We start from the raw sequence: 25,959 nt of genomic DNA, 5'->3' as shown, positions 1-25,959 counted from the left end.
GGGGGCATAGACACCCCAGTTCGCCCCAGTCCCCACCACCTGAGTCTCCAGACACCCAGACAGCCTGCCAGAGCCACTCCTCAGGTTATACCCCGCCCGGTCATGCGTGTGACCTGCCTGGCCCCTGAAAGCCTTTGTGGAGTTGGTGACCAGCTCCAGGTCAACAGGCACGTCTGGAAGGAGACCGCCGGGGGCTGTGCTGGTGCGGGAGCCACCTCTCCCAGCTGCAGAAGAGTCCTGCCCACTGGCAGGCACTGAGGACCAAGGCTCCCTGGCAGGGACGGCCCCACAGGTCCCGCCCAGGTGACCAGAGATGTCCGGCCACGGCATGCGGCCGACACAGGGAAGTAGGCAGACCTGGCTAAGGGCAAAGCACCCAAGGCTCCAGGGCACCGGCAGCTGAGGTTGTCTCCGTTTATTGTTGGCGAGGAAAATCCTCGTGAGTTAATACAGTGCGTACTTTCCCCAGAGGTGTGCTGAGGGGGGTGCCCCGGAGCACCCCAGAGATAGCTTATAGCAACAGTGCTTTGACCGAGAGCTGCTGGACACATTCCCTGGGGAAAAGGCCATTGTCCCCATCGGCTCCTCCTCTCCCCTGGCCATCTCAGTGGGGTCAGTGGCCATCAGTCCTTCAGGGGAACGAGTTAGGAGAGAACGGACAACAGGCGAGTGTGAGTAGACAGACTGGTGACGGCCACACGCAGGAACGGGCCCACCATCCCCAGCCCTGGGGGAGGTGGGGGGAGGTCCAAGTGAGGGGTCAGACTACAATGCGTTAAGGAACCAGGATTAGCACCTCTGTGAAACATCCTCCCTCGGCTGATGATCGGGGACCGGAACTGCCACGGGGCCTGCCTCCCAGAGACCCTCATCCACCCGGCGTGGCCGCCCAGCCCCGTGGCTCCGGGGGGTGAGGTTTCCTATGGAACCAGGGGAAATGAGAGAGGCCCCTCCTAGAACTCTGAGGGACAGAGGGAGGGATTTGTCCATCAGGCCCGTTTGTGTCTGAGGACACAGTAATGAGCTCAAACCTAATTAGACTTCATAAATAGAGCTCCTGAGTGAGGAGAAACAGATTCAGGGCCACCTGCACTGGAAAGGAAAACGGGGACGCAGAGCCAGGGCTGGGGCAGGAAGAAGCCAGGGCCACCAAGCCCTGAGTGCTGGCCTGCCAACAGCAGCAGAGGCCTGAAGGCAGGAGACCCCGGCCGGAGGTCCGCCATGGGCGGACCACGCGGGCGGAAGGACCTCCAGGTCAGGACTGTGACAGCTAAGAATCCCAGCTGGACACAGTACAGAAGGGAAGAGGAGGGACCAAGGGGCTGCCCGTCACAGCAGGGGCTGAGTGGTGGGCAAGGCGGGTGTGCTGGGCCGCGGCCCCTCCCTGGATCCTGGACCCAGGACCCTGCTGGCTCCGTGGGTCAGTCCCAGCATCTGGAAGCACCAGAACCAGACTGGGCAGAGCTGAGCCACAGCTGCCTATGGCTCAGAGAAGGGGGAAGAAAACTCTTTGGCCCAGACCAGCAACAGGACCCTGAGGAGGGAGAGGCTGTCACCGAGAGGCCCCCTCCCCTTGCATCATCTTTCCTCAGGACTGATCCTGATGGGAAGCAGGGAGCCCCCCACCCCCCCGCCGCCCTCGAGTGGAGCACAGCCCAGGGGCTGAGCCAGGAGGGGTGAAAGTCCCAGCTGGCTGCCCTCGCTGTTAGCTCTTGTCCCCCGGGGACTTGCTCTTGGTATCACGCTTGTTCCCTAGCAGCTTCAGCACCTTCATGGTCTTGAACTTCCCCTTTTTCTTGCCCTCGGGTTCAGCCTCCCTCTGGAACTCTGCAGAAGAGAAAGGGGGAGTACGTCGGGAGAGGCCAGGGGCCGTGACGGAGGCCCAGCTCCGCCCCTCCACCTCGTGTGGAACCTTGGGCAGGTCACTTCACCTTTCTGGGCCTACAGGATGGGGTTTCTGGCAAGGATCCGGAAATAAACGAATGTGAAAACAGTCTGGAACTCTGAAGCGTGGCCAAGATTTATCATGAAAAGGCCCGACCCCTAGGCTGGTGCTCAGCTCTGTGGGTTACAACGCAAACACGGACAGAGCTGGAAGGAACCTCAGAAATCATCTGCCTATAGGCAACGAGAATGTGGGCCTTTGAAATGAACTAACACCAACAGAGCTCTTTGTAGTTGCCAGGCCCGGGGCTAAGTGCTTTATTTACATGCATTATCTGAATAGCCCTCCCGTGAAGGGGTGCCCCTATCACCCCCAATCTGCAGACAAGGAGGGGGAGGCCTACAGGGCTGAAACGGCTGGGGCTCTAAGTCACCCAGCTAGTAAGTTCCAGATCTGGGACTGGAACCCAAGCAGCCTGACTAGAGTCCAGACCCAACCACAAAGCCACAGAATGAGTCACTGGTGGAACCAAGATTAAACCCAGGTCTCCTGACTCCGCGGCCAGTGCCCTTTCCACCATTCTGGGCACCGTCTCATCTCTGGTAGGCACTGCTGTGTGAGGCCGCCAACTCCTCCAAGATCAGCTCCAGATGTCAAGGAGGAATGCCTGGCTTCAGGCAGCCACCCTAGGAAAGTGCCCCTTGCCCACCACAGCCCTCCCTGTAGCCCCCCCACTCCCAGCCCAGGCCATAGCCCTTCTCGCCACACACGGCCCTCCCGGCAAGAGAGAGGCTGGGAGTCTGCACACGCCGTCCCTGTAGCATCCGCTCCGACCCTCTGTCCAACCTGCCCGCCAACCGTTCTGGGGAACCAGAGCCCCAGGAGGGCCTCACCTTTCCTCCTGATCATGGCTTCCAACATCTTGTCTTCCTCTTCCTCCCTGAAACGAGAAAGGGAAGCCGAGGGTCGCACAGGAGGAAGGCCCGGATATTCTCAGTCCCTTCCAGCCTCTGAGTCCCTCCGACAGGGTTGAGCAAGGGTGCGCTGGGGTCGCTGGCAGTGAGGACAGGGCTGGCCAGGCCTGCTCCGGACCCCTCCGGCAAGGAACCCCAGGGGGTAGCCCTTCCCCAGCCATGTCACCTCTGCCGGTCCTCATCCAGGCAGTTGACGATGGCGTTGCGCTGCTCGATGAGGGTCACGAGCTCCTGCATCAGCACCTTCTCTCGGCCCCGGTCCTCCTCTGTCCAGTCCTTTTCTGCCCAGGGAGAAAGGTCGGGGGCATGAGTGGGGGGAAACCCGCCTGCCTTCCCAGGAAGCCAGGAACCAATGCCTAAGTGCTGAGGCGGCTGCGGGCTGCCCCCATGCTGGATCCTATGAGGACAGAAAGGAGGGGCCCAGCCGGGTGGGGATGACAAGTGCTGGGGGAAACGAAGGTGGTTCTGGCAGAGACAAAGCATACTAGGATGCCTACCAAAAAACCTTTCAAGGGGGCTCCAGGAGGGCAAGTACAACACACGTTCTGAGAACAGAGACCAGCTCTTGCCGAAGCATTCCTGCTTCTGTTCCACAGATGTTCACTAGGTGGTTTCTTAGAAGAGCCAGGATGCAGGCTGGGCCTGCTAAGAGTCTCCAAAGGTGGGCTGGCCAGAGTGGGGCCGGGGAGGGGGGGGGGGGAGACAACAGGGGACTCCTAGGTCCTTGCACAGTAGAAGCAGTGTGTGGCAGTGTGTGGACCCAAGTGGCATATCGGGACCTTAACACAATGCCATGAAGGAGGGCAGATTAGAGGGGACAGGAACTTAGGGGCGGGGAGCCCAGCCAGGAGGTGTCCCTGAGGTCTCACGTACCTACTGCCCCACCAGCCTCCTCCCAAGAACCTGAGCCATCCCACAGGACCACCCAGGGGCCCACCTGTGCCTTTTTACCTCTCATCCAGCCCATAGCTTCCCAGGGGAAGGGTGCCCACTCTTAGCCTTCCCTCCACGACACCTGGCACCACAGGCCTCCCTGTCTCGAAAGAAACATCCTGAGGCCCCCTAGTCCTGTCCCAATGTCCTAACACCTCATCTTGCCAAAGCTCAGGAGCAGGTGGCCCAGCACAGTTCCGGGGACACCACGGGCTTCTGAGTCACGGCCCAAATCAAATCTTACTCTGACGCTTCCCAAACCTTGGGCCCAGGGAGGTTATGTCCCTAACCTACATGTGGGGAAACTGAGGCTCAGGGAAGTTAAGTCCTTGACCAGTATCACACAGCAAGGGGAGAGCCAGGATTGGAGCCCGGGGAACCTGACACCCCCAAGCCACAGACCTTTTGGTGTTTTGTGGGTCCCTACCTCATCTGGGGCCTTATAAACCAAAGGCAACATCTCTGCAAAGGCAACATCTGGGACAGGATGACAAGCCCAGGACGTGCTGCCATCACACAGAAGGCTGGAGAAGCAACACAATATGCCCAGGCCCAGGTTGGCCTGGGGGTGCAGGTGCTGTGCCCACCCCAGCCACAGAATGTCACTGTGGCTCCCTCTGCATGGTGGGGGGGGGGGGGGCGGGGGGGGCGGGGGGGGGCTGTGCCCTAGCCTCCAGGAGATTTGGGAATGACTCACAGATAGCAGGGGAGTGGCTTCCAGAGACACTCCTGCCTTGGGTCTCACCCAGCCCCCCAAGTTCCTCAGTCAGTGGAGAGGCAGGGCCACTGTCCCAGCAGACAGGAAGGGCTGTGTGTCCAGGAACAGGCCAGGGTCAGAGACCTGGATTAGAAGCCCAGCCCCCCCACCAGTGGGCAAGACTCTCAACCTCCAGCTTTCCATTGCCTCATCTGTGAAATGGGAACAGTGAGGTCCACTGCCTGGACCAAGAAGTGGTCAAGAGCCCTGATACCTCTGATCTCTCTGCCTAGCTGTGGCTCAACTACACGTCATGGCCAAAGACCCCAACTCGGCCACATGTAATAACCATCAACCATCAGCCCCTCAGAGGGCACGGAGTGTTTCCCTACCCACTGTCTCCTGGTCCCAGGAATATCCTACAAGGTGGGTACCTTTATCCTGTCTTACACTTGAAGCTACTAAGACTCAGAGAGACTGAGAAACCTGCCTAACCAGCGCCCCCCCACACACCCCCCATCCTCTGCTTCCAGCATGTTTTTTTAAATTTTTTTAAATGTTTATATTTGAGAGAGAGAGAGAGAAAGCGCACAGGCAGAGGAGGGACAGAGAGTTGGAGGTGGAATCCGAAGCAGGCTCCAAGCTCTGAGCTGTCAGCACAGAGCCCGATACGGGGCTCGAACCCACGAGCCGTGAGATCATGACCTGAGCCCAAGTGGGACTGCTCCCAGCCTGTTAGTGGCAGAACACAGGACCATGTGACTCCACACACACCCGATCCCTCCCGCTGCCCTTCCACCCTTCTAGGCCCTTCCTGCCTCTCCCAGAGCCACTCCCAGGGTCCCACTGAGCCACACTGTGCAGGGGACCCACCTTCCCTCCCACCGCTGGTGCAATCTTGCCATGCTCTAGCCTGATGGCCAGGCATCTGCTGTCACCCACTCACCTGGGGCAGCCCCGGGCCCTGGAGCCTGAAGGTCCTCCCCAGTGGGTGCCGCTCTACCCACAAGTTCCAGGAGAGGGAGCAGCCCAAACAGGCCAGCCTGCTCCCAGGCCTGGTGCTGCCTGAGAGCCTTGTCACCCCTGATGCCACATGAGTCCGCAACCCCACACCGGCCATGCCGTTCCCTGTCCTGCCATCGCTCGAGCCCGTGTACCACCTGTTACGTGACCCAGACGACACCCCCCCGGTGCTCTCCTCCTCTGGCCCTGCTCCCGGCGTCCGCCTATCCCCAGTCTGGAGGGTCAGCACCCAGCCCACTCCTAAATGTCGCCAGGCCCCCCGGGCAGGTGCCAGAGGAGCACGTGTGCCCATACCCACCGGGCTTGTTGAGAAGGCACCGCAGCTCGTACTCCACATCCGCCTGGCGCTGCTCTAGGTTCTGCTGCTTGAAACTAGAAGGCAGGAACAATGACTGTTAACCCTGCCCCTTGCATGGCTGCCCTGCCCTGTGCTGTCAGCGACGAGGGAACATAGGGAAGATTCTCCGTTGTAAACTCTGCGGATTCTGGGGACCGGAGCAGGGGGCCAAGTTGGGGGGTGGGGGGGGGGGACTCACACATAGATGAGCTCAGACTCCCGCCGCACGAGCAGATGTTTCTCATGGATGAGCTTGAACCAGTCCACCAGCATGTCGTCCTCACGGCCCTCTGGAAGCCAGATGCCCACTGAAGCCAGGGCTGGCGGCGCTTCCAGCCCCCAAAGAAGCCATCGGGGCTTGCCCCCAGGGAGAGAGCCTCCCGTCACCCCTAAGTCCCACCCACCAGGCCCTCCCAGCAGCCCCCGCACCATGTACTCCGCCACGAAGCTTCTCCTCCAGCAGGACCCCACGGTGTTCCAGGGCATCCAGCTGGCGCTCAATAGTGTCCATCTCTCCGTGGATGTCCTCCTCGGGGATGTACTGGTCAGCCTGGACCTGCCCGACAATGCCCCGGTGACCTGAAGGACAGCCCATTCCTCCCACCTGCCCGCTTCCAGGAGCTTTAGCCATTTCTGGCCAGCGTTGGCCACCACAGACCCGGGCCTAGGCTGTGTGCCACCCCCCAGTGTGGCCAGGTACAGGATCCCGGTGCAGGGAAGGGTGGCTGTGGGGACAGCCACAGCCCCTTGATGCCCCTGGCCCCAGCCAGCGCCAACAGGCACACCCAGAGGGAGGCACAACTTCCTGCCTCTCGTGGCAACCCTCCCCCCACTTCTCTGCCCCTCCAGAAATGATACCACAATGTGAGAGAGTGACCCTAGTGGACAGATAAACTCGAGAACGCTCTAATCTGTTTAACGACAAGTATATCATGTGAGTGCTTTGATCCTTGAACTATTATTAGTAACAAGTTAAATGCATCACTCATTGCGCCCGGTTGAGAACAGCTGGTCTGCTCAAAATCCCCCCTGGCTGCAAGCTAAACCTCCCGACCAGGCCACCCTCGGGGCATCCGAGGGCAGCTGCCCAGACAGGCAGCCTCTGGGAGAGCCCCAGGGGATGCCTGAGGCGGCCAAGGGAGGGGGTCCCCAGGGCTCAGGCAGCCGAGTGGCTGGTACCTTGCGCTTGATGAGTGGGAAGCCGTGTCCTGGGGCAGGTGGCCTGGCTGGCTTGGATCCCTTGGTGGCCTTCTTTGTGGTTGGGGATGCTGTGGGTGATGCCTTCCGGTTAAAGGGATTCTCCTTGCAGGAAGACTAAAGGCAGGGAGAATGGCAGAGGATAAGTCTGGGGAAGAGGCAGTAAGACAAGCCCTGCCCCCCTCTGCCAGACAGCTCACTCAGGCCTCACAACCACCCTTTTCTAACAGGCACTCGGGCTCAGAGAGGTAAACGAAGCTCCTTGCCCAGCACCGCCCGGCCAGGAAGTGTGAAAGCAGAGATCCCACCTTCCATCTGGCCAGTAGATGGAGGAAAAGAGTGGCTTCCTCCCTGTCCAGGAAAGACCCCTACCCTCTCTCTGCTGCAGCCCCCTCCACGTATCCACAGCCCTGCATCTGTCTGACCCTCTGCGGAGACCCCTGCCCCCTCCGAGGCCAGCACAGCCAGGCCGCCCCAGCACTGGGACAGGGCCTCGCCTGCCAATACGAGCGACGCCAGCGTCTTCCAACTGCTCTCCCCAGCTCATCGGAAACAGAGGGGTCATCGTGGGCCCCACGGAAAGGTCTCACTTGAGGCCTGCAGTGCTCCCAGGAGTGTTTACCCAACTTTCTCCGAGCAGCTCAGGGAGGCTGGAGGGAGCCCTGCTCCTCTCACTTGTGCCAGCCCAGGGATTCGTTTGGACTGGCAGTTGCCCTGGGATTTCTAAAGCAGGGAAAGTACCAGGGCCTGAGTCCAGGCATGGCAAGGAGACAGGGTTTGGTTCCCACAGGGCAGCGCCCGCAGGGGCCCAGCAGGACCAAACAGCCCGAGGCCCCCAAGCTCCTCAGGGTTCTCAGCCTTTCAGCACCAACTGTCAAGCCAACCTTACACACACCCCAGGATGGGAAGAAGACGTTTAAAAGGAGCTGCCTGAAGGGGGAGGTGTCCAAAGTTGACCTCTTCCCCTACCTGCCCCTCCTAAGGAACCCTGGGCCTCCCCAGAGCAGTCCGAGGCCCACAGAAGGGGCAGGGCCTTCTCAAGGTCACACAGCAGGCGGGTGGCAGGGCTGGCTAGGACCAGGCCGGGGCAGGTTAAATTGTCTGGACCGAAAGCTCAGCCCTCTCCCCCGACTTATCCTCTGTCAGGTCCATCAGACCATGACTACGGCCACCACCCCCCACCCCCATGAGCTGTCCTGCCACCCTGCCCCCGGGGGCTGCACGAGCCTTGGGCCCCAGCGGGCTACAGAGAGTGCGCAGATGTGGACCATCAGAACCTGGTGGCCCAAAAGGACTGTGGCTACAAGAGAGGTGCCCTCAGGAACTAGACGCCTAGAGGAAATGTCCTGATCCCTAATGACCCCCGGTCCTTGGCACGGGACTGAGAAACAGTTACACAGGCACGAAGGTCACCTGGAAAACGAGCCCCCTGCCCACTCTACCCCCAAGAGGAGACAGAGCCTGGGGTGAGCCTGGGAGGGGGCCTCAGGCAGAAGCAGGGCCTCAGAGAATGGAGAGGTGGACAGAAGGACGCGAAGACAGACGGTGGCTGGGTGAAGGGGTCCCGATGGGACAAGTACACGGGACAGGCAAGTAGACAGGGGCCCGGACGCATCACTACATGAAGGGCCAGGCATGGGGACAGGGGAACGGATGCACGGGTGGACGGGTGGATGAATCCGTGCCTCCGCAAATACAGTCGTGAATGGGCCGAGGGACACATCCGGGTCAGTAAATAAGTCAGACCACTGGACAGATCCTTCGGACAGGACAGCAGCTCTTAGCAGGCGGGGAGAACTCACCTTTACCTGGAGCTGCGGGGATGAGGTTCCAGGAGAAGGCACGGGGCTCTTGTCTCCAACCAGTAAGAGAGGCGTGGGGGCAGCGCCACCGCAGGGCTTGGCTGGCTGGGGGCCCGGGCTGCCCCTAGTGTTGGGAGCGAGGCCAGGGCTGGCTTGGGGTATCCGGTCTGTGCTGGGCTGCACCAGCTCCCCAGAGGAGGAGAGGGAGGAGGAGTTGGCGAAGAGGCTGGCAGAGGTCGCGGGGGTGCCAGGGGCGTGGACTGCAGGCTCTGAGGAGCTCTTGGGCACGACCGGTGGCTCCAGAAGCTCCCCAGGCGGGGTCTGGCCGGGGCCCTCGGAGGACAGGCTCTCCACGCTGAGGGCTGGCGACGGGGCAGCCGAGGGAGGCTCCGAGTGTGAGAGGCGGGAGGTGTGGAGAGCTGGGCAAACAAACGAGCACGTGAGCGCCACACGAGGAGGTACAGCCTCACCTCACGCCCCCCACTCTCCACAGGGCTGGGGGAGGCCCTGGACGTCCTCCCGCGTCCGGTCGAGGCACTCCCAGCAACGTGCTAGGACCCAGGTCAGGAGGGGCCAAATCATCCGCGTTCATCCCCCGCACTCTGGGATGCGCTGTGCCACCTCATGGCACACCTGTCGTCCCGGGTTTCCACGTTGTTCCCCGCTTCCTCGTGCACATGGCGGCTGCCTCTACTTCCCCGCCCACGTCCCATCTGACCCAAGGCAAAGCCCAATGGAAGGGGCAGATCTGCCAGAGGAGGGGAGGGCAGACGGAATCAGGGCTGGCCTCTCCTCTGCCTCGACCAGCAGGAGAGGGAAGGAGCCCGCAGCCCTCGCAGCGGCCGGCCCTGGCCGGGCACCGCCCCGTGTCGCGCTAGTCCTCGCGTGGATGATGGACACCGTGCTTCGAAGTACCACCATCCGTGTTTTCCAGATGAGGCCACAGACCCAGAGAGAAGGCACTTGCCCGGGAAGGGCTCGGATTGACACAGCTATGTGGGACTCAGCACTCATCCCGCCCGAAGCATCCGGAAGCTGCCAGCCACCCTTAATTCCAGGGTCCCAGGGCTCCAGCAGGGGCCGGAGCAGGGAACCGAGCACGTGCTCTCAGTCCCACCGTCTAAGGGGCTCCCGCTGAGGTCCTGAGGGCCACCCCCCAGCCGCGGTGGAAGGTGACCAGGCCCAAGGCCTGAGAAAACCCGCAAGACGGTGAGCGACAAAAACCACGACGTGCCTGGACGCGAGAGGGCGCAATGGGCAGAGGGGGCACAGCGCCCTGGGGCCGGCCCGCCACCTCCATCTTCCGGACGGGGAGACTGAAGACGGACACAGGGAAGGAACTGCTCAAGGTCATTACGCATGTGTCACACACAGCCAGGTCAGAGTCCCAGGTGCCCGGCAACTGGAGGGTGGTGACTAGACAGGCGGACTCAAGCCAACCCCTGCCGCACGCTCTCCGCGAGCCGGGCTGCGCTGAACCCCTGGCTGGGGCGCACATATAACCCTCACGACACCTCACCTGCGGGCGCACTACGAAGGGTTAGGAGTACAGAGTCTGGAGCCTCCTGCCTGACACATCCTGTCTCTACTGCTTACGTGCTATGAGGCCTTGGGTAAATCACTGACCCTCTCTGTGCCCCAGCTCCCTCACCTGCAAAATGGGAGTGTGACCACCCACCTCACCGGTTTGCTCTCGAATTAAATGAGAGGACACACGTGGCCCCTGGCCCGGCGGGGATCCCACCGCACCACACACCCTTCCCCAGCCCTGGGCTGACCCAGGCAGCCGAGCCCCGAGTTTTGTCCGGGGGGGCTCCCAGAGATGGCACTCACCGAGTGGGGAGGCGCTGGGCGCTCGGGGGGCAGGGCGCTTCTTTGTCTTGGGGCTGCTGGTGGGGGTGATGCCATACCAGGGGTGCAGGGACTTGGGTGTGGACTCCGAGTGGGCCAGGGCGGGGCCTGTGGCCAGGCCGGGTGCAGCTGGGGACGCCTCCTGCTCCTCCTCCTCCTCCTCCTCCTCCTCCTCGAAGGGGTTGTAGGGCTTGGGCTCCAGGCCAGCTGTCACCTGACTCTGCTGGGTCACCTCCGCCACGCCTCCGTTCTCCACCCGCCTGCTGTCCCGGCTTGGAGGTCCGGGGCTGCTGCTCGGGGGGAGGGGGGCTGGCTTCTTCTTTGGCTCTGCCTGCACCAGTGAGATCCATGGGGGATCCTTCCTGGGGGCTGGTGTCCTGGACGGAGGTGGGGAAGAGGCAGAAACCATTAGGGGGCGGGGGGACAGCAGCCTCCTCTCTCTTGACGGTTCCTTCCAAGGAGGTAGATGAGAGACCGCACCCTTCTCTCCCAGCCCAGGGGGGGCCAGTCTGGGTCCAAGGCCGAAATGCACTGTTACAGTCACACGTCGGCTGGGCCCCTTAAGGCCCAGAGAGTGTAAACCTTCACATCACACAGCCTCCATGAGCCCAGCCCAGGAAAGGACCCACAGCGGCTCTCTGCATGAGGCTGAGAAAGTCACCCAGCCTCTCTCCACAGTCGCCCACCTATGAAAGGGGGACAACAGTCTTCACTTCACAAGGTTATTATAAGGATCCAATGGGCAGAGTGCCTTGTATACAGCAAGCGCTCACTGGGTGCACTCCCATTTCAGCTGGGGCCCACCCTCTCCCTCACAGACCACACAGGGGAAGCACAGCTCCAAAGAACAGTTGGAAATAGATGCCCGCACGCAGGACGCAGGGTCCCGGGGTGGAGGGCCTGAGCCAGGGACAGAGCTGAGCTTTTCTGGGTCTTTCTGGACTCAGCTGCCAATTCTCACAACAGCTCTCTGAGTGAGGCCTCGCTCTCCCACGTTCACAGGGCAGCAGAGGCTTGGAGAGGTAAAGGGGCCCCGGGGGCACTGTCTCCACCAGACTACTGCCCCAAAGTGGGGACCCCAGGGGGAGCCTCAGGGAAGGAGAGGCGGGCACAGCGCTCCTACCCCACCCAGAGTGAGCCTTGCGCATCCTCAGGAGCGTGTGCTGGTGAGTCATGTGCCCACGGGAGGCCTCGCCCCCACCCTCCGGTCCCAGGAACACCCCCATTCCCACCACCAGGGCCTCCGATGCAGGAAAGCCTCTCAGAGCCAGCGTACCTCTCAGACAGCTTGGGGGTCCCTCTCGGCTTGGGGACGGGGGGTTCGTGCAGCCTTCCTAGATGGGAAAGGAGAGTGAGACAGGCCTCCACGGGCGGCTGTGGGCAAGGCGGCAGAGTCGGGCACTGGGGAACCTGGGGCGCCCTCCCTTTCTACCTGGCAGATCCGGGACTCCAGGTAGCCGTGGAGACCTCACCTGCAACCTTGCACCTCCAAGGCCCGGCACTCAGGGACATTAGATAAGCACCAAAGGTGATGGGTAAAGAATGGTCATAGGGGCCAGGCCAGGGCACCCGGAAACCCCATCTGCATTTCAGCTGAGAAGGGGGAACCCGAGTGGCCCGCGGACACGTCCCCAGTGCGGACAGGAAACACTGCCTCAACTCAGGCCCAGCATCACCTTCTCCTCAAAGCTCCCCCTGACCCCCAAGTGGCCTCCAGGCAACCCACAACAGCCCCCCCTCCCCCGTCATGACAGGCTCCCACATTCTCCGGAAACCCCTCCGTCTGTGCCCGTCTCCCCCTTGACGCTGGCAGTGCCTCGACGGCACAGATCGGCCTCAGCAGGACATCCGGCCCCAGGGCCCAGCTCAGGCCTCCACGAGTGCTCCCAGTGCACACGCACAGTCAAACCCCAGACACACCCCTGCAAGCGCCCGGCCCCCCCTGAGCCCTCGCTCACCATTTACTAAGCCGCTGCCGCCACCCGGCTCCCCCGGGGTCTCATGCTGCAGACTGGACCGGGGCCGGGGCGTGGGGGGCGTCGGGGCCGTGTTCTCAGACGCCTTCCTCGGGGCGGGCGTGGGGCGGCCGGCCGGAGAGCTGCCCAGCTCCTGCGGTTTGCTTGGAACCCGGGGCTTGGTGGGGATCTGGGGCCGGGCCTCGGCGCCGGCCTTGGGCACATCCACCTCAGCCCCGACAGGTGCACCAGGGCCGGGGCCGCCTCCGTCCACATCCTCGGCTCCTTCTGCAAGTTGCCGCTGCTTCGGCTGCAGAGGCGGCCCGGCCTTGGTCCCCGACCGCCCACCCGGGCCCAGCCTGGCACAGCGCTCCGCACACACGAAGGTGCCTTCCTCGGGCCCACTCCGGTAAGCTCCAGGGAGCAGCGTGCTGGAGCACCGCCGACACCTGCCGGGGAGAAGGTGGGGTGGGCGCGTCGACGTAGCCGGGACCCCGGCCACTCCTCCCCCAGTAGCCAAGGCCGTTCCCTCCCTCCCCTCCTCCCACCTGCCTGCCTGGATTCTGTCTCAATACGCTGGGCTTCCAGGCAACGTGGGTTTTGTTGCCGGTGTTGTTTTAGGAAATAGAATGAAATACGACGCACCAGAGTGTATCGCACAAGCGAGACTGTATTGTTTTAGGGAACTCTAATGCCAGTTGCGCACCTGTTTACACAGGTTTTTATTCAGGCACGTGTCAGAACTCTCAGTGTCAAACGTGTTTTCCACTGGAAGACACTGTGAAAAGTCTTTAAAACACCGCACTCGTGGCCAAAGGTGATTGTGCTGGTGTAACGATGGGCCTGCTTGAGACTTTTCCCTTGTGACACCTCAGTTCTGCCATCAGGCCCCTGGGGTTCCAGGCCCGGCCATCATGCGACCACACACGCGCGCGCACACACACACACACACACACACACACAGACTCACATAGACACAAACTCACCCAGAGTCAAGTGCATGTTGTGTAACTCAGTCACTGGCCTCTCGACTATTTTCTAATTGCTTTTTCGCAACATATAAAATGTTTTCCCGGGGCGACTGGTGGCTCAGTCAGTTAAGTATCTGACTTTGGCTCCGGTCATGATCTCGCGGTTCATGGGTTCGAGCCCCGCACTGGGCTCTGTGCTGACAGCTCAGAGCCTGGCGCCTGCTTCGGATTCTGTGTCTCCCTCTCTCTCTACCCCTCTCACACTCGTACTCTGTCTCTGTCTCTCAAAAGTAAATAAAACACTAAATAAATACAAATTGGGGCACCTGGGTGGCTCAGTCGGTTAAGGCTCAGATCATGATCTCACGGTTTGTGAGCTCAAGCCCCACACTGGGCTCTGTGCTGACAGCTCAGAGCCTGCAGCCTGCTTCAGATTCTGTCTCTCTCTCTCTCTCTCTCTCTCTCTGCCCCTCCCCTGTCTACACTCTGTCTCTCTCTCTCTCTTTCTCTCAAAAAATAAATAAGCGTTAAAAAAAAATTAAGAATAAATAAACTGTTCTTCTACGTTTTCTAAGTTATCTGTCTTTTCCTTGTCTCTTATTCCATTTTCTTTAAACGTGACTTCCCCTGGGAGCCACACATTGAAAACAAGTCGTGATTTTTTAAAAATCCTTTTTGTTTTTCTCAAGGGCGTTTAAGGCAGCTCCTGAATTGTCAGTAGGTCGTTAGCCTCGGAGAGCGTTGGCGCTGCAGGCAGAACCCCTGAGCTCAGCTTCTTCTCTAACTCCGTGCCGGCGCGAGGCTTTTCCCCTCACTAAGCCTTAGTGTGCTCATCGGTAAAATGGGGATAAGGAAGATGTTCCGGCACGAAGAGCCCCACAACGTGCCTGGCCCCCTGAGGCGCTGAATCCATGGAATCTCCCTCCCTGGAAATGGGGTGCTGGGGCGGGGAGTGAAGCCCGCTGCCCCCCAGGCTCCCCCCGCCACTCACCGGAAGCAGTGCCTGTGGTATAGTTTGCCCTCGGCCAAGTAACGCTGCACCAAATGCACGTGCTGCTGGCAGGCTGCGCATGTGCTGCTGGGGGTCCGGTGGGCGCCCTGCTCTGACAGACTGCCGGAGGAGAGCTCCTCACCCTGCAGGGACAGGGTGGGCACATGGGGGGGGGGGGGGGGGTAGAGGTGTGGTCACCAGCCACCCTGTTTAAGAAAAGCCCCCTTCCGGGGCGCCGGGGGGCTCAGCCGGTTGAGCGTCCACCTTCGGCCCAGGTCATGATCTCACGGTTCGTGGGTTCAAACCCCGCATCGGGCTCTGGGCTGACAGCTCAGAGCCTGGAGCCTGCTTCGGATTCTGTGTCTCCCTCTCTCTCTCTCTCTCTCTCTCTCTCTGCACCTCCCCTGCTCGCACTCTGTCTCTTTCTCTCTCTCAAAAAAAAAATTTTTTAAAGAATAGTCCCCCTCCCCTAAAAAGCCACTGCCCCCCCACGTCCGCATCAGCTTTGCAGTAGTAATGTACTTCATCAGAGCCCCGGAGGAGCAGAGGGAGACAGTCACCACTTTGCAGATGAGGAAACTGAAGCCCCGAGAGGGGGAGAGACTGGCTCAAGGTCACCGGGTCAGAATGGAAACAAAAATCCTGACTTCCGGTTTCTGGGGCCCTCCCGGCCAGAAAGACGGCTCCTGGCTGTATTACCCCTTCCCCTCTCTCATCCCTGCAGGTTGGCCCCTGACGGGTGACTGTCCTCGTAGGCCCACCTCGTCTGCCTTCTCTGCCTCCCCTCCTGGGGCTGCAGATGTAAATCCCGGTTTCTCCGCTTCCAAGCACTGTGACCTTGAGGTTGCTTCTCATACCCTCTGTGCCTTGGGTTCCCTCCTGCAGACGGAATCCTAGAACCCCTGACTGTCTCAGCCCCAGCTCACCGGGCTGCACCAGCTCCCCGTCCCTCAGGAGCCCCTCCAGCAAGGGGAAGCTGGGAAAGGGGAAAAGCCCTTTGCACACCGGGAAGTGCTATCCACATTTGAAGTGTGGCTCCTCTAAACATCTGGGAGCAGGGGACCGGCTTTGGACAGGTGACGAAACCTCTTGGAGCCTCAGTTTTCTCGACACATAATACCGATGTCCCAGAGGTGTGGAGAGGATACATGCTGGGAAGCTAAAACCCTGTCTCAACAGGAATCTGGGGAGAATTTGCTCTATGATAACGTGTAAATCTTGCCAGCGCCACGAGGGCAAAGTCAGTGTTGCAGACTGTCCTATGCCCCCTTCCCAGGCCTGGCAGCTCCTGATTCTACCCCAAGCCCTGGAGAAAGAAAAGGAGCTCCCTGCCCACAGAACGGGACTGGAATCTGACCCATGCCCCCTCACCCACCCTGGCCTATGAGGCTCTACGGCCAAAGCCAATGGGACAAGCCCCAAGAATGAACCCCGCAGTGGCCCCAGCCCACCCACCCCAGGCATCTGCCTACCTGAGCCCTGTCTCCTGGTTGTGCTGGAGTAGGTGCTCCGGATGGCGGGGAGGAGGGTGCCTGGGCCTTTCTAGGTGATGAGACACTAGCTGCCAAGAGACAGGAGGGAGACCCTGAGGCAGGTAGAGACCCTGAAGTCCTAGGAGGCCCCCACCTGGCCTATAACTTGAGCTCCACAGCTATCGCCTTTGGGCAGACCACCCAACACAGCTGGACCAGAGCAGGCCCCGACTTTACACTGGCCAGCGGACACCTCCTCTTCCGAGCCAAGGGCAAGGGCAAGCTAGTTAACCTCCCTGAGCCTCCACTAAGTGGGACAGTGACTCCTCCCGCTCAGGGGCAGCGTAAACACTAAGGCAACAGTAGGATCACAGATTCAGCAGCGCCCAGTATGCAGCAGGACCAGTGGCTTCCTTCCCACAGGGGGAAGGGGGTTGGAGGGAAGGAAAAGAGAGGAGCCACGTGGCGCTGGTCTGAAGATTCAGGAAAATGGGCTGCTGTGGCCCAGAACCCTGCTTGCACTCCCTCAAGCAAAAAAAAAAAAGACGCCACCATACCCCACCAGCCCCCTCTGAGACTCCGCCCCTTTATGATTTCAGCAAATATCCACTGAGCGCCTACTCTGTACCCCCATGATTCAAATAAAAACCTGGGGCACCCGGGTGGCTCAGTGGGTTAAGCGTCTGACTCTTGATTTCAGCGCAGGTCACGATCTCAGGTTTGTGAGATCGAGCCCCATGTCGGGCTCTGTGCTGACAGCACAGACCCTAGTTGAGATTCTCTCTCTCTTTCCCTCTCTCTCTCTGCCCCTCTCCCTGCTCACGCTGTGCGCAAGCTCTCTCTCTCTCTCAAAATAAATAAATAAATAAACATGTAAAAATAAAATAAAATAAAATAAGATAAAATAAAAATCTAAAATTCAGAAAACCATATACCCCAACAAGTCAATTTTACGGTTTGATAATTTTCAGAATAAAACCCAAGTTCCTTACTGTAGTCTAAAATATCATTTGACAAACTTTATTTTTTTTTAAGAATTATTTTAAGTTTATTTATTTATTTGGAGAGAGACAGAGAGAGGGAATCCCAAGCAGCCTCCACACCATCAACACAGAGCCCGACACGGGGCTCAAACTCACAAACTCTGAGGTCATGACCTGAGCTGAAATCAAGAGCGGCCCCGGCGCCACGGCCGTGGTGGTGTTTTTTAAGTACTCGCCATGTCCATCGTGGGGCTTGAACTGACAACCCTGAGATCCAGAGGCACATGTTCTACCTAATGAGCCAGCCAGGCGCCCCTGCGTGTATCACATGTCATTAAGGGGAAGAATCGTTTCCTGAAACTTGGTTCAGTGACACTCACATGCGTGAACTTGGACTGTGATGGGAACGTGTGTGATGAGTCACCGTCAGAGATTCTGGAAGCGGGGCAGCCTAATCGAGGAGCACCCTCCATCATCCCCCTCTGTCCTCATCCCCTCTGTCCCGCCCACTCCTCGCTGAAGCACACAGGCCCCTGTGCTGCCCCTTGCCTGGAACATTCCTCCCCAGATCTTCAAATGCCCTCCTTCTTCTCTCTGTCCAACGCTCAGCTCAGATGCCAGCTCCTCAGGGAGACCCTCTGTGACCACTCGTCCGGTAGCCTCTTCATCCTCCCACTGGTTTTTACCCCAGTTCCGTGATTTGTCTCCTTCATCAGACTTCTTTGCAGTTAAACTACCTACTGTTAACCTGTGCTCTCTCTCCCTCCCTCCTGTTCTCGGCTCTCTCCCCAGCACCTGGCACACCCCCTAGGGGGCTCGGTAAATATTTGTTAAATGAGGGGCGCCTGGGTGGCTCAGTCGGTTAAGCGTCCGACTTCGGCTCGGGTCACGATCTCGCGGTCCGTGAGTTCGAGCCCCGCGTCGGGCTCTGTGCTGACCGCTCAGAGCCCGGAGCCTGTTTCCGATTCTGTGTCTCCCTCTCTCTGACCCTCCCCCGTTCATGCTCTGTCTCAAAAATAAATAAACGTTAAAAAAAAAATTTTTTTTTTTAAATATTTGTTAAATGAATGATCAAGTGCCAGGTGTTGGAGCCATAAGAGCACCGGGGGGGGGGGGGGGGGGGTGGGGTTGTAAATCAGGGCAGGCTGCTTAGAGGAGGCAAAATGTGAAGATGGGAAGGTGGGTAGGAAAGAACGTCGTGGGTGGGAAAAATGGAACAGAAGATGGCGTGTGGGGCTGGGGGATCACCACGAAGAAAGGCTTAGCAGAGAAGGGATGTGATGGACTCAAAACACAAAACAATTCACTATGACCATGGCTGGGGCAGCGAGCGGCTCAAACTGAGCTACGGGAGAGACCCTCAGGGGCCCCACTAAGAAGGATGACCCTCACCCGTGCCATGCTGGGACTGCCCATTTCGCACAGCCACCGGGCTTCCTTCACTCACACTCTGGTTCCAGACCACGCCGTGGTTGCTGGAGGGCAGGGGTCAGCTGCCGTGCCCAGGGTCACTGGCACCACGGAGCCTGGTGCAGGGGGGAACATTCGGCACGGCGCTGTGGTGTCTTAGCCAGGGCCAGGTTCCAAAGCTACCCAGTCCAGCGAAAGTCAAGTCTAGTCAAAATCGCCCTTGAAATCCTTCCACTTGCCCAGGAAGTACAGTACAGGACCATCTGGGGAAGTCTGACAGCCAGCTTTGCCCCCAGGGTGGGGACACATTGCTGTTGCTTCCGTGGGCTGAACATCAGGTGGGATAAAAATGGTTTGCATTTAGGGGCCAAGTTGTATGAAAAGCACCAACTGTGCCTTTAGCAATAAGAACGGGGGTGATCCCACCCAGATGCGGCGAGGGGAGCTGGGCCCACCAGGGTCGCCCAGTGAGGACCCAAGAATACAGAGGGCACGAGCAACAGTATCGTGGAAGGCCCTTCCCCGCCCCTCCCACCTCACAGGGCCTCGGAAGGGTGGCCCTCCAGAAAAGAGCTCAGTTGAAAGAGATGAGGGTTTGGAAACAAGGGACCTTCCAGAAGGTAAGACTGAATTGTAATTCTGGGTAAACAGGCTAAAACTCTAACCAACGAAATAAAGAAGTTACAGTATCAACCTTGAGTCCTAAATAAGGACCAGACAGGTTCACAGGTCCTCGCCCCTCACAGCAATCCTAAGAGACGGGTGCTATTCTTATCCCCATCGCAAAGGAGAAACTGAGGCAGGCAGAGGGCCATGGTGGCCCACTGTCATCCAGAGAGTCAATGGCAAAGCTGAAGTTCTAAGTCCGTGCTCTTAATGCCCACCCTACTGCCTCTCACCAAGGACTCGGTGCTCAGGAAATACTTTCATTTTGATTTCTACCAAAACAAACATAATGGTATCTGTTCAATTATACTATCGATCTCTATGGCTGGGTGGGTAACAGGTTATTTTCATCTTTATGCTCTTCTCTACGTTCTCCCTTTTCTATAGGAAGTATGTTTTACTCTTAGCAAGAAAAAAAAAATCTGTCTTTATAGAACACTTTTTTTTTTTAAAGAGGTTGTCTGGGATGGTCCACATGGAGAGCGGAGGCAAGGCCCCCGGGGACCCAGCACAGGCGTCAGGACAGCTGGATTCTTGTCCAGCCATTCAGCTTTCCTGTTACGTGACTTTGAGCTCCTCGATTCCCCTCTGGGCCCCCCCTGGGCGCATTTCTTCTCAGCAGAAGGAGAGGCCCAGCTGTCCTCAAGGGCGGTTTCTGCAGGAGGATGCCCCGGGGCAGGGGGCTCAGCAGCCAGTAACCTCAGGGCAGAGAAGTACCCTGTAGCTCCCCCAAGTTCCCCAGCCCCACCCCCAGTTCCCCAGCCTCTCAGCGTTCAGACCTTGAAGGTCTCGCTGGCTGGGGAGGAAAAACCCCAGGGAAGTTTCGGCAAACAGGAAGTGAGGGCGAGTGCCGGAGAGGTGAACTCACAGGCAGCGAATGAACTCGCCCTGCTTTGTCTCTCTACCTTCATTTTGTTCGGCGATTGGTTTGGGTGTTTTTTGCCCAGGAGACTTGTGAGCTGCACGAGGGCAGTGATCGTGAACGGCTGCACCCCCGGGGCCCAGCGCGGTGCTGTTGTGCTCGGTCCATATGTCAGTGCCTGAATGAATCATCTGGTGAATAAATGATGTGCTGCCTCCCCGGCTGCCCCTTTGAACGCTCAGAAAAACAGTCCTGCACATCCCCGGCCCCACCCCCAGGACCAGCCTCCCTGTAGGGCTGGTCCCCTCTCACCTTGGCCCGGGCTGGAGAAGTGGTTGTAATACTGGGACACGTAGGTCATGATGCTGAGGCAGTCAGGGACACTCATGGAGACCATGTCATTGGGGTCCAGGAGAGCAGGGATCCCCAGCTCCTTCTCGGCCACTTCAAAGGCCTGGGGTGAGGGCAGGTATGGAGTGGGGGGTAGAGGGGAGGGTGTAAGGGTAGGAGTGGGGGCGGGGGTGGGGGAAGGCGGAGTGGTAGAGGCAGTGGGGGGAGCGGGGGCAGGTGCACGAGTGGGTATGAAAGCAGCCACAACAGGAAGAGGAGGAGGAGGCAGGGTTAGTGGGTGGCCCTCAGCCTAGGCCCAGCTCCCCTCAGCGGGATGAAGGGTCTGAGACCATAGGCTCCCCTCTGGTCCCACATGATGGTCTGGAGGAGGACCGGCTGGTAATCCAGACACAGGGGGGCCAGAAGGAAGAAGGGGGTGGGGAGAGGAGCAGGCAGGGCCCCAGTGCAAAGCAGCTTCTCAGGGAGCTGGTCCAGGATCCCCTTGCCTCAGCTCCTGCCCTGCAACACCCCTGCCCACTCCCACCCCGCTCCACATGCCCACAGCCTCCACAAGCCCACAGAGCTTCCACCCGCTTGGGGACTCACCAAACGGTTGTTCTCGAAGACATTGTCCTTGGAAAGCGCATCAAAATCTCTGCAAAAGGTAAAGGGGAGGAGGAGCGTTGAGGAGGTGACTGGGGCAGGGGTATGGAGTCTGGAAGGAACAGTGGCCCCGACCTCATCCCACCCAGTGGGGGCCTCAGCAGGGTTGGGGGAGGGGTCTGTGGACAGTCAAGGAGGAAACCAAGGCAACGAGCACATGCTCACAAAGCCACGTCTGCCAGGAGGGGGCAGAGGATGAGCTCATGGCCCCCTCCGGCATCCAAGCAGAGGCTGGAAATCACTCTGAAGGGGCGGGGCTCAAGTCCAAGCTTTCAAGTTTAAGATCCCTCCTCTCACTGTACCAGAAAGCCGAGTCCTGAGTCAGTGGCAAAGACAAAACTAAGGGGCGCCTGGGTGGCTCAGTCTGTTAAGCGTCTGACTCTTGATCTCCACTCAGGTCATGATCTCATGGCTCGTGAGATCGAGCCCCGAGTTGGGCTGTGGACTGACAGTGCTGTGCCTGCTTGAGATTCTCTCTCTCTCTCTCTCTCTCTCTCTCTCTCTCTCTCTCTCTCTCTCCCCCCCCCTCCCTTTCTCAAAACAAATAAGCTTTAAAAAAAAAAAAAAAGACAACACTAAGACCAGGACTAATGTTTGTAACGACAGGAACAGCCACAGATGGCTGACCTGTGCCGAGTTCCTGTCTGGAATTTATTTTTGTAGCAACTCTATTTGGCAGGTATTTATCCCATTTTACGGATGAGGACCCTGAGACCCAGAGAGGGGAAGCCCCTCGGCCTCGAGAAGCCACATTTCTGGACTTTTCCTCTGCATATCACAAACCCAGAGAGGCCACACCAACTCCCACAGCCTTCCTGCGCGTCAGCCTCCCGGGTGCCCCCACCAAAAGCCTTGCCCTTCTATGGATGAAAAGTGCCGCCTTGACTCTCCCAGACGGTGGGCCCAGAGGCCAGAGCAGGCAGCACCTCCTCCAAGGTCAGGGTCCCAGGCTCTGCTCTTCCGGGCCTGGCTGTGTGGCCTTGGGCAGGTCACCAGTCGTCTCGGCCTCCCTTTTCCCATCTGTATGTTGGGGGAGCTCTAAGACCACCTCCCAGGTTGGTGGGGAGGGTTAGGGTTGAGTCTGGGCGGGGTGAAGGGCGGGCCTCGGTGATACAAGGGAGCGGGAAGGCATGCCTTTCTCCTCCTGCCCCAGACAATGAACCGTGGGCAGAGGCAGGAAAGGAGAGCCTGAGAACCCCAGAGGGAGGTGCCCCATGGCTGGGTGGACTAGGACAGGGGAGCTGACTACGTATGAGCCTCAGCCCTTTTGCCACATCTGGCCGGGTCGCTTCCCTCTCCCCCGACCCCAAAGCCGGGTCCCTAGGTCCTCTTGCTTTGCCACTGCCTGAGAGTCTGGCCATAAGCAAGCTATTTCACATCCCTAAACCTCAGCCTCCTGCTCTGTGAATAGGTGAGCAGTCGCCAGCCCAGCCCCAGCAAAGGCTTGTTCAGAGACCCAATGAGACAAAGGCAACTAGTCTTGGCAGTTTATTTCAGCCTCCCTGGCAGTGTTCCTAGAAGGCTGGGGTCACATTTTGTTCACCCTGTGCCCTCCATGCCCTGTGTCATTCCCGGTACTTCATAAGTGCTCGATAAATGTTCACTGAATGAATAAATTCCGGAAACAGTGTGAAAACTATAAGGGCCCCTGAGATACTAATTTTTCCTCCAGCTTCTTCCCCCACCCCCATCTCTGTCCCTCATCAACATCTGGACTTTAGTAACACAGATATTCTCTAAGAGTTTTCAAAAACCCTGGGAAGTTCTATTTGGCTCTGGGGGAGACGAAGGACCGAAAAATGAAACCCACATGGTCTCTGTCCTCAAGGGAGGGGGGCAGGGGTGGGGAACAATGAACCAGCCCCTTCAGGAGGGCAAACCCCACCCCCTAGCGGAGGCAGGGCTCACAGCTCCAAGAGCTTGAACCTTTCAGATGATTCTTGCCCTCGGCCCTTACCCTGCCCCTACTCTCATGGAGATCCTCCTTACGCCTCATGTGGCAGCTGGGCCTCAGTTTCTCTGCTGCGCAATGGGCTGGTAGCCCGGGCACTGGCCTGCTCTACAAATGAATGTTTAGACAGGATTCCGGATCTCTTCGCAGAAGGGGAGCTGCCCTCCCCTGCTTAAAACCCACAAAGCCCCCCGTGGCTCCATCCACCCTCCTGAGCCAGCAAGCCTGGCGCTCCGGGCCAGCTGTACCTCCGGGTCCCCCCTGCCACGCGTTACAGGCCCCAGCAGTGCTCCCTCCCCCGGTCTCTGCTCAGGTGGCCCCCTCTGGCTGGCACCTGCCATCACCTGGCTCCTGCCATCTCCGTCACCAGGCAGGGCCCAGCACAGAGTGGTGACTCTGTAACACTTGTTGAGTAAAGGAAGGAATAACACACACTCATCACACAACTTACAATAACTACTGTTAATTGCACGCTCGTTGCCTCACACCAATCCTGTGACGTCAGTCCTATTATCAACCCCACTTTACAGACGAGGGAACTGATGCCCGGAGGGGGGGGGTCTAGTGATTTACCCAAGGTCACCCACTTAGAACACGTGGGAGCTGAACAAAACCCAGCAGCCTGCACTTTGATACTGGTAAGCTCAGGCCCAACAAGCTTAGCTTGACTCTCAGGTCCCTTCACACACTGGCCCTGTCCCCTGCCTCCCGCCTCGAGGCCCGCCCCCAGCCCAAACAGAAGATCCCGTGAGCCCTCTTTGCCAACACACGGGTCCAATGTGGGTGCCCCTCTCCTCCCTCCTTCCAAGCCCCACTCCTGAGCTCACCCACCCTGTGTCTGTGTTACTGCAGCTGTCACATGTCCCACGGCAGGCAGAAGCCCGTGTACGTCTCCACCTCAACTGCTTCGCTTCCGCGTCCACGTCCCCCCAAACCCTCCGCTCCAGGGTCCAACACAGGGCCCCACGGCACGCAGATGTTGTACCCCCCACCGGTACAGAGTGAACCAAGCACATCTGCACCATGGAATCCTTGTGGCAATCCTCTCCTCCCTTCTCTCCCTCATCAGAGCCCCCCCAGATGCTCCCAGGGCGAGCACAGGTCTGCAGTGGAACAGACACGGAAAGACTGCAGAGCCTGCCTGGCTCGGGGAGCCCTGTCGGGGGCGCCGTCCACAAGAGAGGCAAGGACCTCTTGGTCTCAAGCTGCAGATGAGACAGGAAGCCCCAGAAGTGGCGGGCCCCAGCTTAATTTTCACTTGGTGTCTTATGAATGAGTGAATGAATGAATGGAAGAGGTTCCAGGGCCCAAGGCAGGACCAGCTGAGGTCAAAGCCCCAAGTTGCCAACTGCTCCGGGGGCAGGGGGGGGGGGGGGGGGGTCGGAATAAATTTTTCCATGAGAACCCCACTGGGAAGCTGGGGGTAAGAAGGGGCCATTTCCCACCCTGGAGCAGCCCCGTGGTGGCTGTCAGACAGACCTTATGAGCCTTCACTCAGCCACCCTGCCCCACTGAGGACAGCAGGGCTGTGGGGCACACACTTGGGAGGCAGATGTGTGTCCTAACTGCGGTGGGAGGTAGGGGGTGTATATCCATCCGTCCAACCACTCTTAACGGGGGTCTCCTCTGTGCCCGGCTGGAGACAAGACGGCATGGGGGAACCACAGAAGTGTGCAAGGGGGACCCCTCACAGAGGGGACGGGCCTCAATGCCTCCCTCTCCGGGAGGGAGGGGCTCAGTGCGCCTGTTTGAGAGCACTGTGGTGCGGGGAAAGGCCCAGGGTCCCCAAGGAGAGCTCGGTTCCCCTTCAGAGAGAGTCAAGGCCTACGGGGGCTCAGCGTCCCTTTGGCGGAAATCAGTGCCCTATGGGCGGGGTCGGTGCCCCTAGGCCACGGACCAGTATGGGGGACAGGTTCGGTGTCCCAGTGGGCGGGGCGGGGCCTCGTGGGGAAGGGGGGGGTGCCCCCTGGGTGGCGGGTGCTCAGTGCCTCCAAAGTCTTTCGGGGCCGTCGGCAGGGTCGGCGTCTCGGTCTCCGGGGGGCGGCGCCTGCCACCGCCCGGGCTCCGCGTCACTGAGGGGGGCGGGGGTCCCCAGCTCGGGCCCGCGCCGCCCTACTCCCCGGCCCGCCCGCCTCCCCCCACCCCGGCACTCACAGCAGGTCGGGCCGGTGCCGGTGCAGGATGGCGCAGAAGGCCAGGCCGTCCCGGAAGGAGCTGCTCAGGTCGCGGATGTCCACGCCGCGGTAGCCCTCGCACTGGCGGCGGCACCAGGCCAGCAGCGCGCCCCGCGGCCCCGCCATGAGCTCCGGGCGCCGCCGGGATCAGGCTTCACCGCCGGGCCCCGCTCGGGCCGGTTTCCGGCGGCGGCTCCAGCTCCGGCTCCGGCGCCGCTCCGAGCTGCGGGCGCCGACCCGCGGGCGGCGGGCGCAGGGCGGGGAGGAGGCGGGGCCGCGGCCTGGGTGTCCGCGCTCCGGCTCCGGCTCCGGCTCCGGCGCGGGGTCCCGGCTCGGCTCGCTGCTCCCTGCCCGGCCCTGCCCGGACCTGCCCGAGCAGCCGCCGCCCGCGTGGCCCGGCCCGGCCGGCCGCCGCCTACTCACCGCCGCCCGCCCCCCTCGCTGTGGGCCGGGCGCGGGCGCGTGCGTCCCGCTGGCCTCGGTCCCCGCCCGCGGCCGCCGGGAGCGGGGGGCCTGGCGCCCCACCCAGCGGCGGCTCCGCCCCCAGACGCGCCCCCGCCCGCCCGAGGGCCCGACTGCCCACAGCCCCCCTCGGCTGCGCGGTCCCGGTCACCGCTTCCCCTCGGGAAGCCCTCAAGACAACTCCGGGACAGCCCCGTCACCTCCTGGAGACTCGCCCGGCCCACAATGACTTCTTCCATCCCACTACCTCCGCCACGATGCCCCCCTGGAATTCTCCTTTCTGCTCTCTTCCCACGCTTTGGCCTAAGGACCTGCAGATCCCCTACACTGATTCCCCTCAACCCGCTCAGCTCTCCTGGCCCGAAACTTT

The 25,959-nt window shown here is 60.0% G+C and overlaps 1 protein-coding gene across 6 annotated transcripts; it reads right to left on the bottom strand.

Annotated features, from left to right (window-relative positions):
• Positions 1–400: 400 nt before the first annotated feature.
• Positions 401–25,824, bottom strand: MICALL1 (MICAL like 1). Of its 6 annotated transcripts, XM_060656377.3 has the most exons (18): positions 25,108–25,823; positions 20,946–20,994; positions 20,322–20,463; positions 20,053–20,187; positions 16,089–16,177; positions 14,617–14,759; positions 12,658–13,103; positions 11,976–12,033; positions 10,682–11,076; positions 8,849–9,267; positions 7,029–7,163; positions 6,279–6,405; positions 6,049–6,139; positions 5,811–5,884; positions 3,026–3,140; positions 2,779–2,825; positions 1,769–1,827; positions 401–629 (listed from the first exon to the last, which is right to left on the bottom strand). In XM_060656377.3, exons 1-18 carry the CDS (start codon positions 25,251–25,253, stop codon positions 624–626), a joined length of 2,676 nt encoding a protein of 891 aa, XP_060512360.3. In that variant the 5' UTR covers positions 25,254–25,823; the 3' UTR covers positions 401–623. The 6 variants fall into 6 exon arrangements, with proteins under 6 accessions (XP_060512360.3, XP_060512359.3, XP_060512358.3 ...); XM_060656376.3 differs by having other exon boundaries at positions 401–1,827; positions 8,855–9,267; positions 25,108–25,824; XM_060656375.3 differs by having other exon boundaries at positions 401–1,827; positions 25,108–25,822.
• Positions 25,825–25,959: the final 135 nt, after the last annotated feature.

The sequence above is a fragment of the Panthera onca genome, chromosome B4, assembly GCF_046562875.1.
Source record: "Panthera onca isolate mPanOnc1 chromosome B4, mPanOnc1 haplotype 2, whole genome shotgun sequence".
Lineage (NCBI taxonomy): Eukaryota > Metazoa > Chordata > Mammalia > Carnivora > Felidae > Panthera > Panthera onca.
Note: the sequence above shows the minus strand (reverse complement) of the source record. Positions and strands in the feature narration are given on the sequence as shown.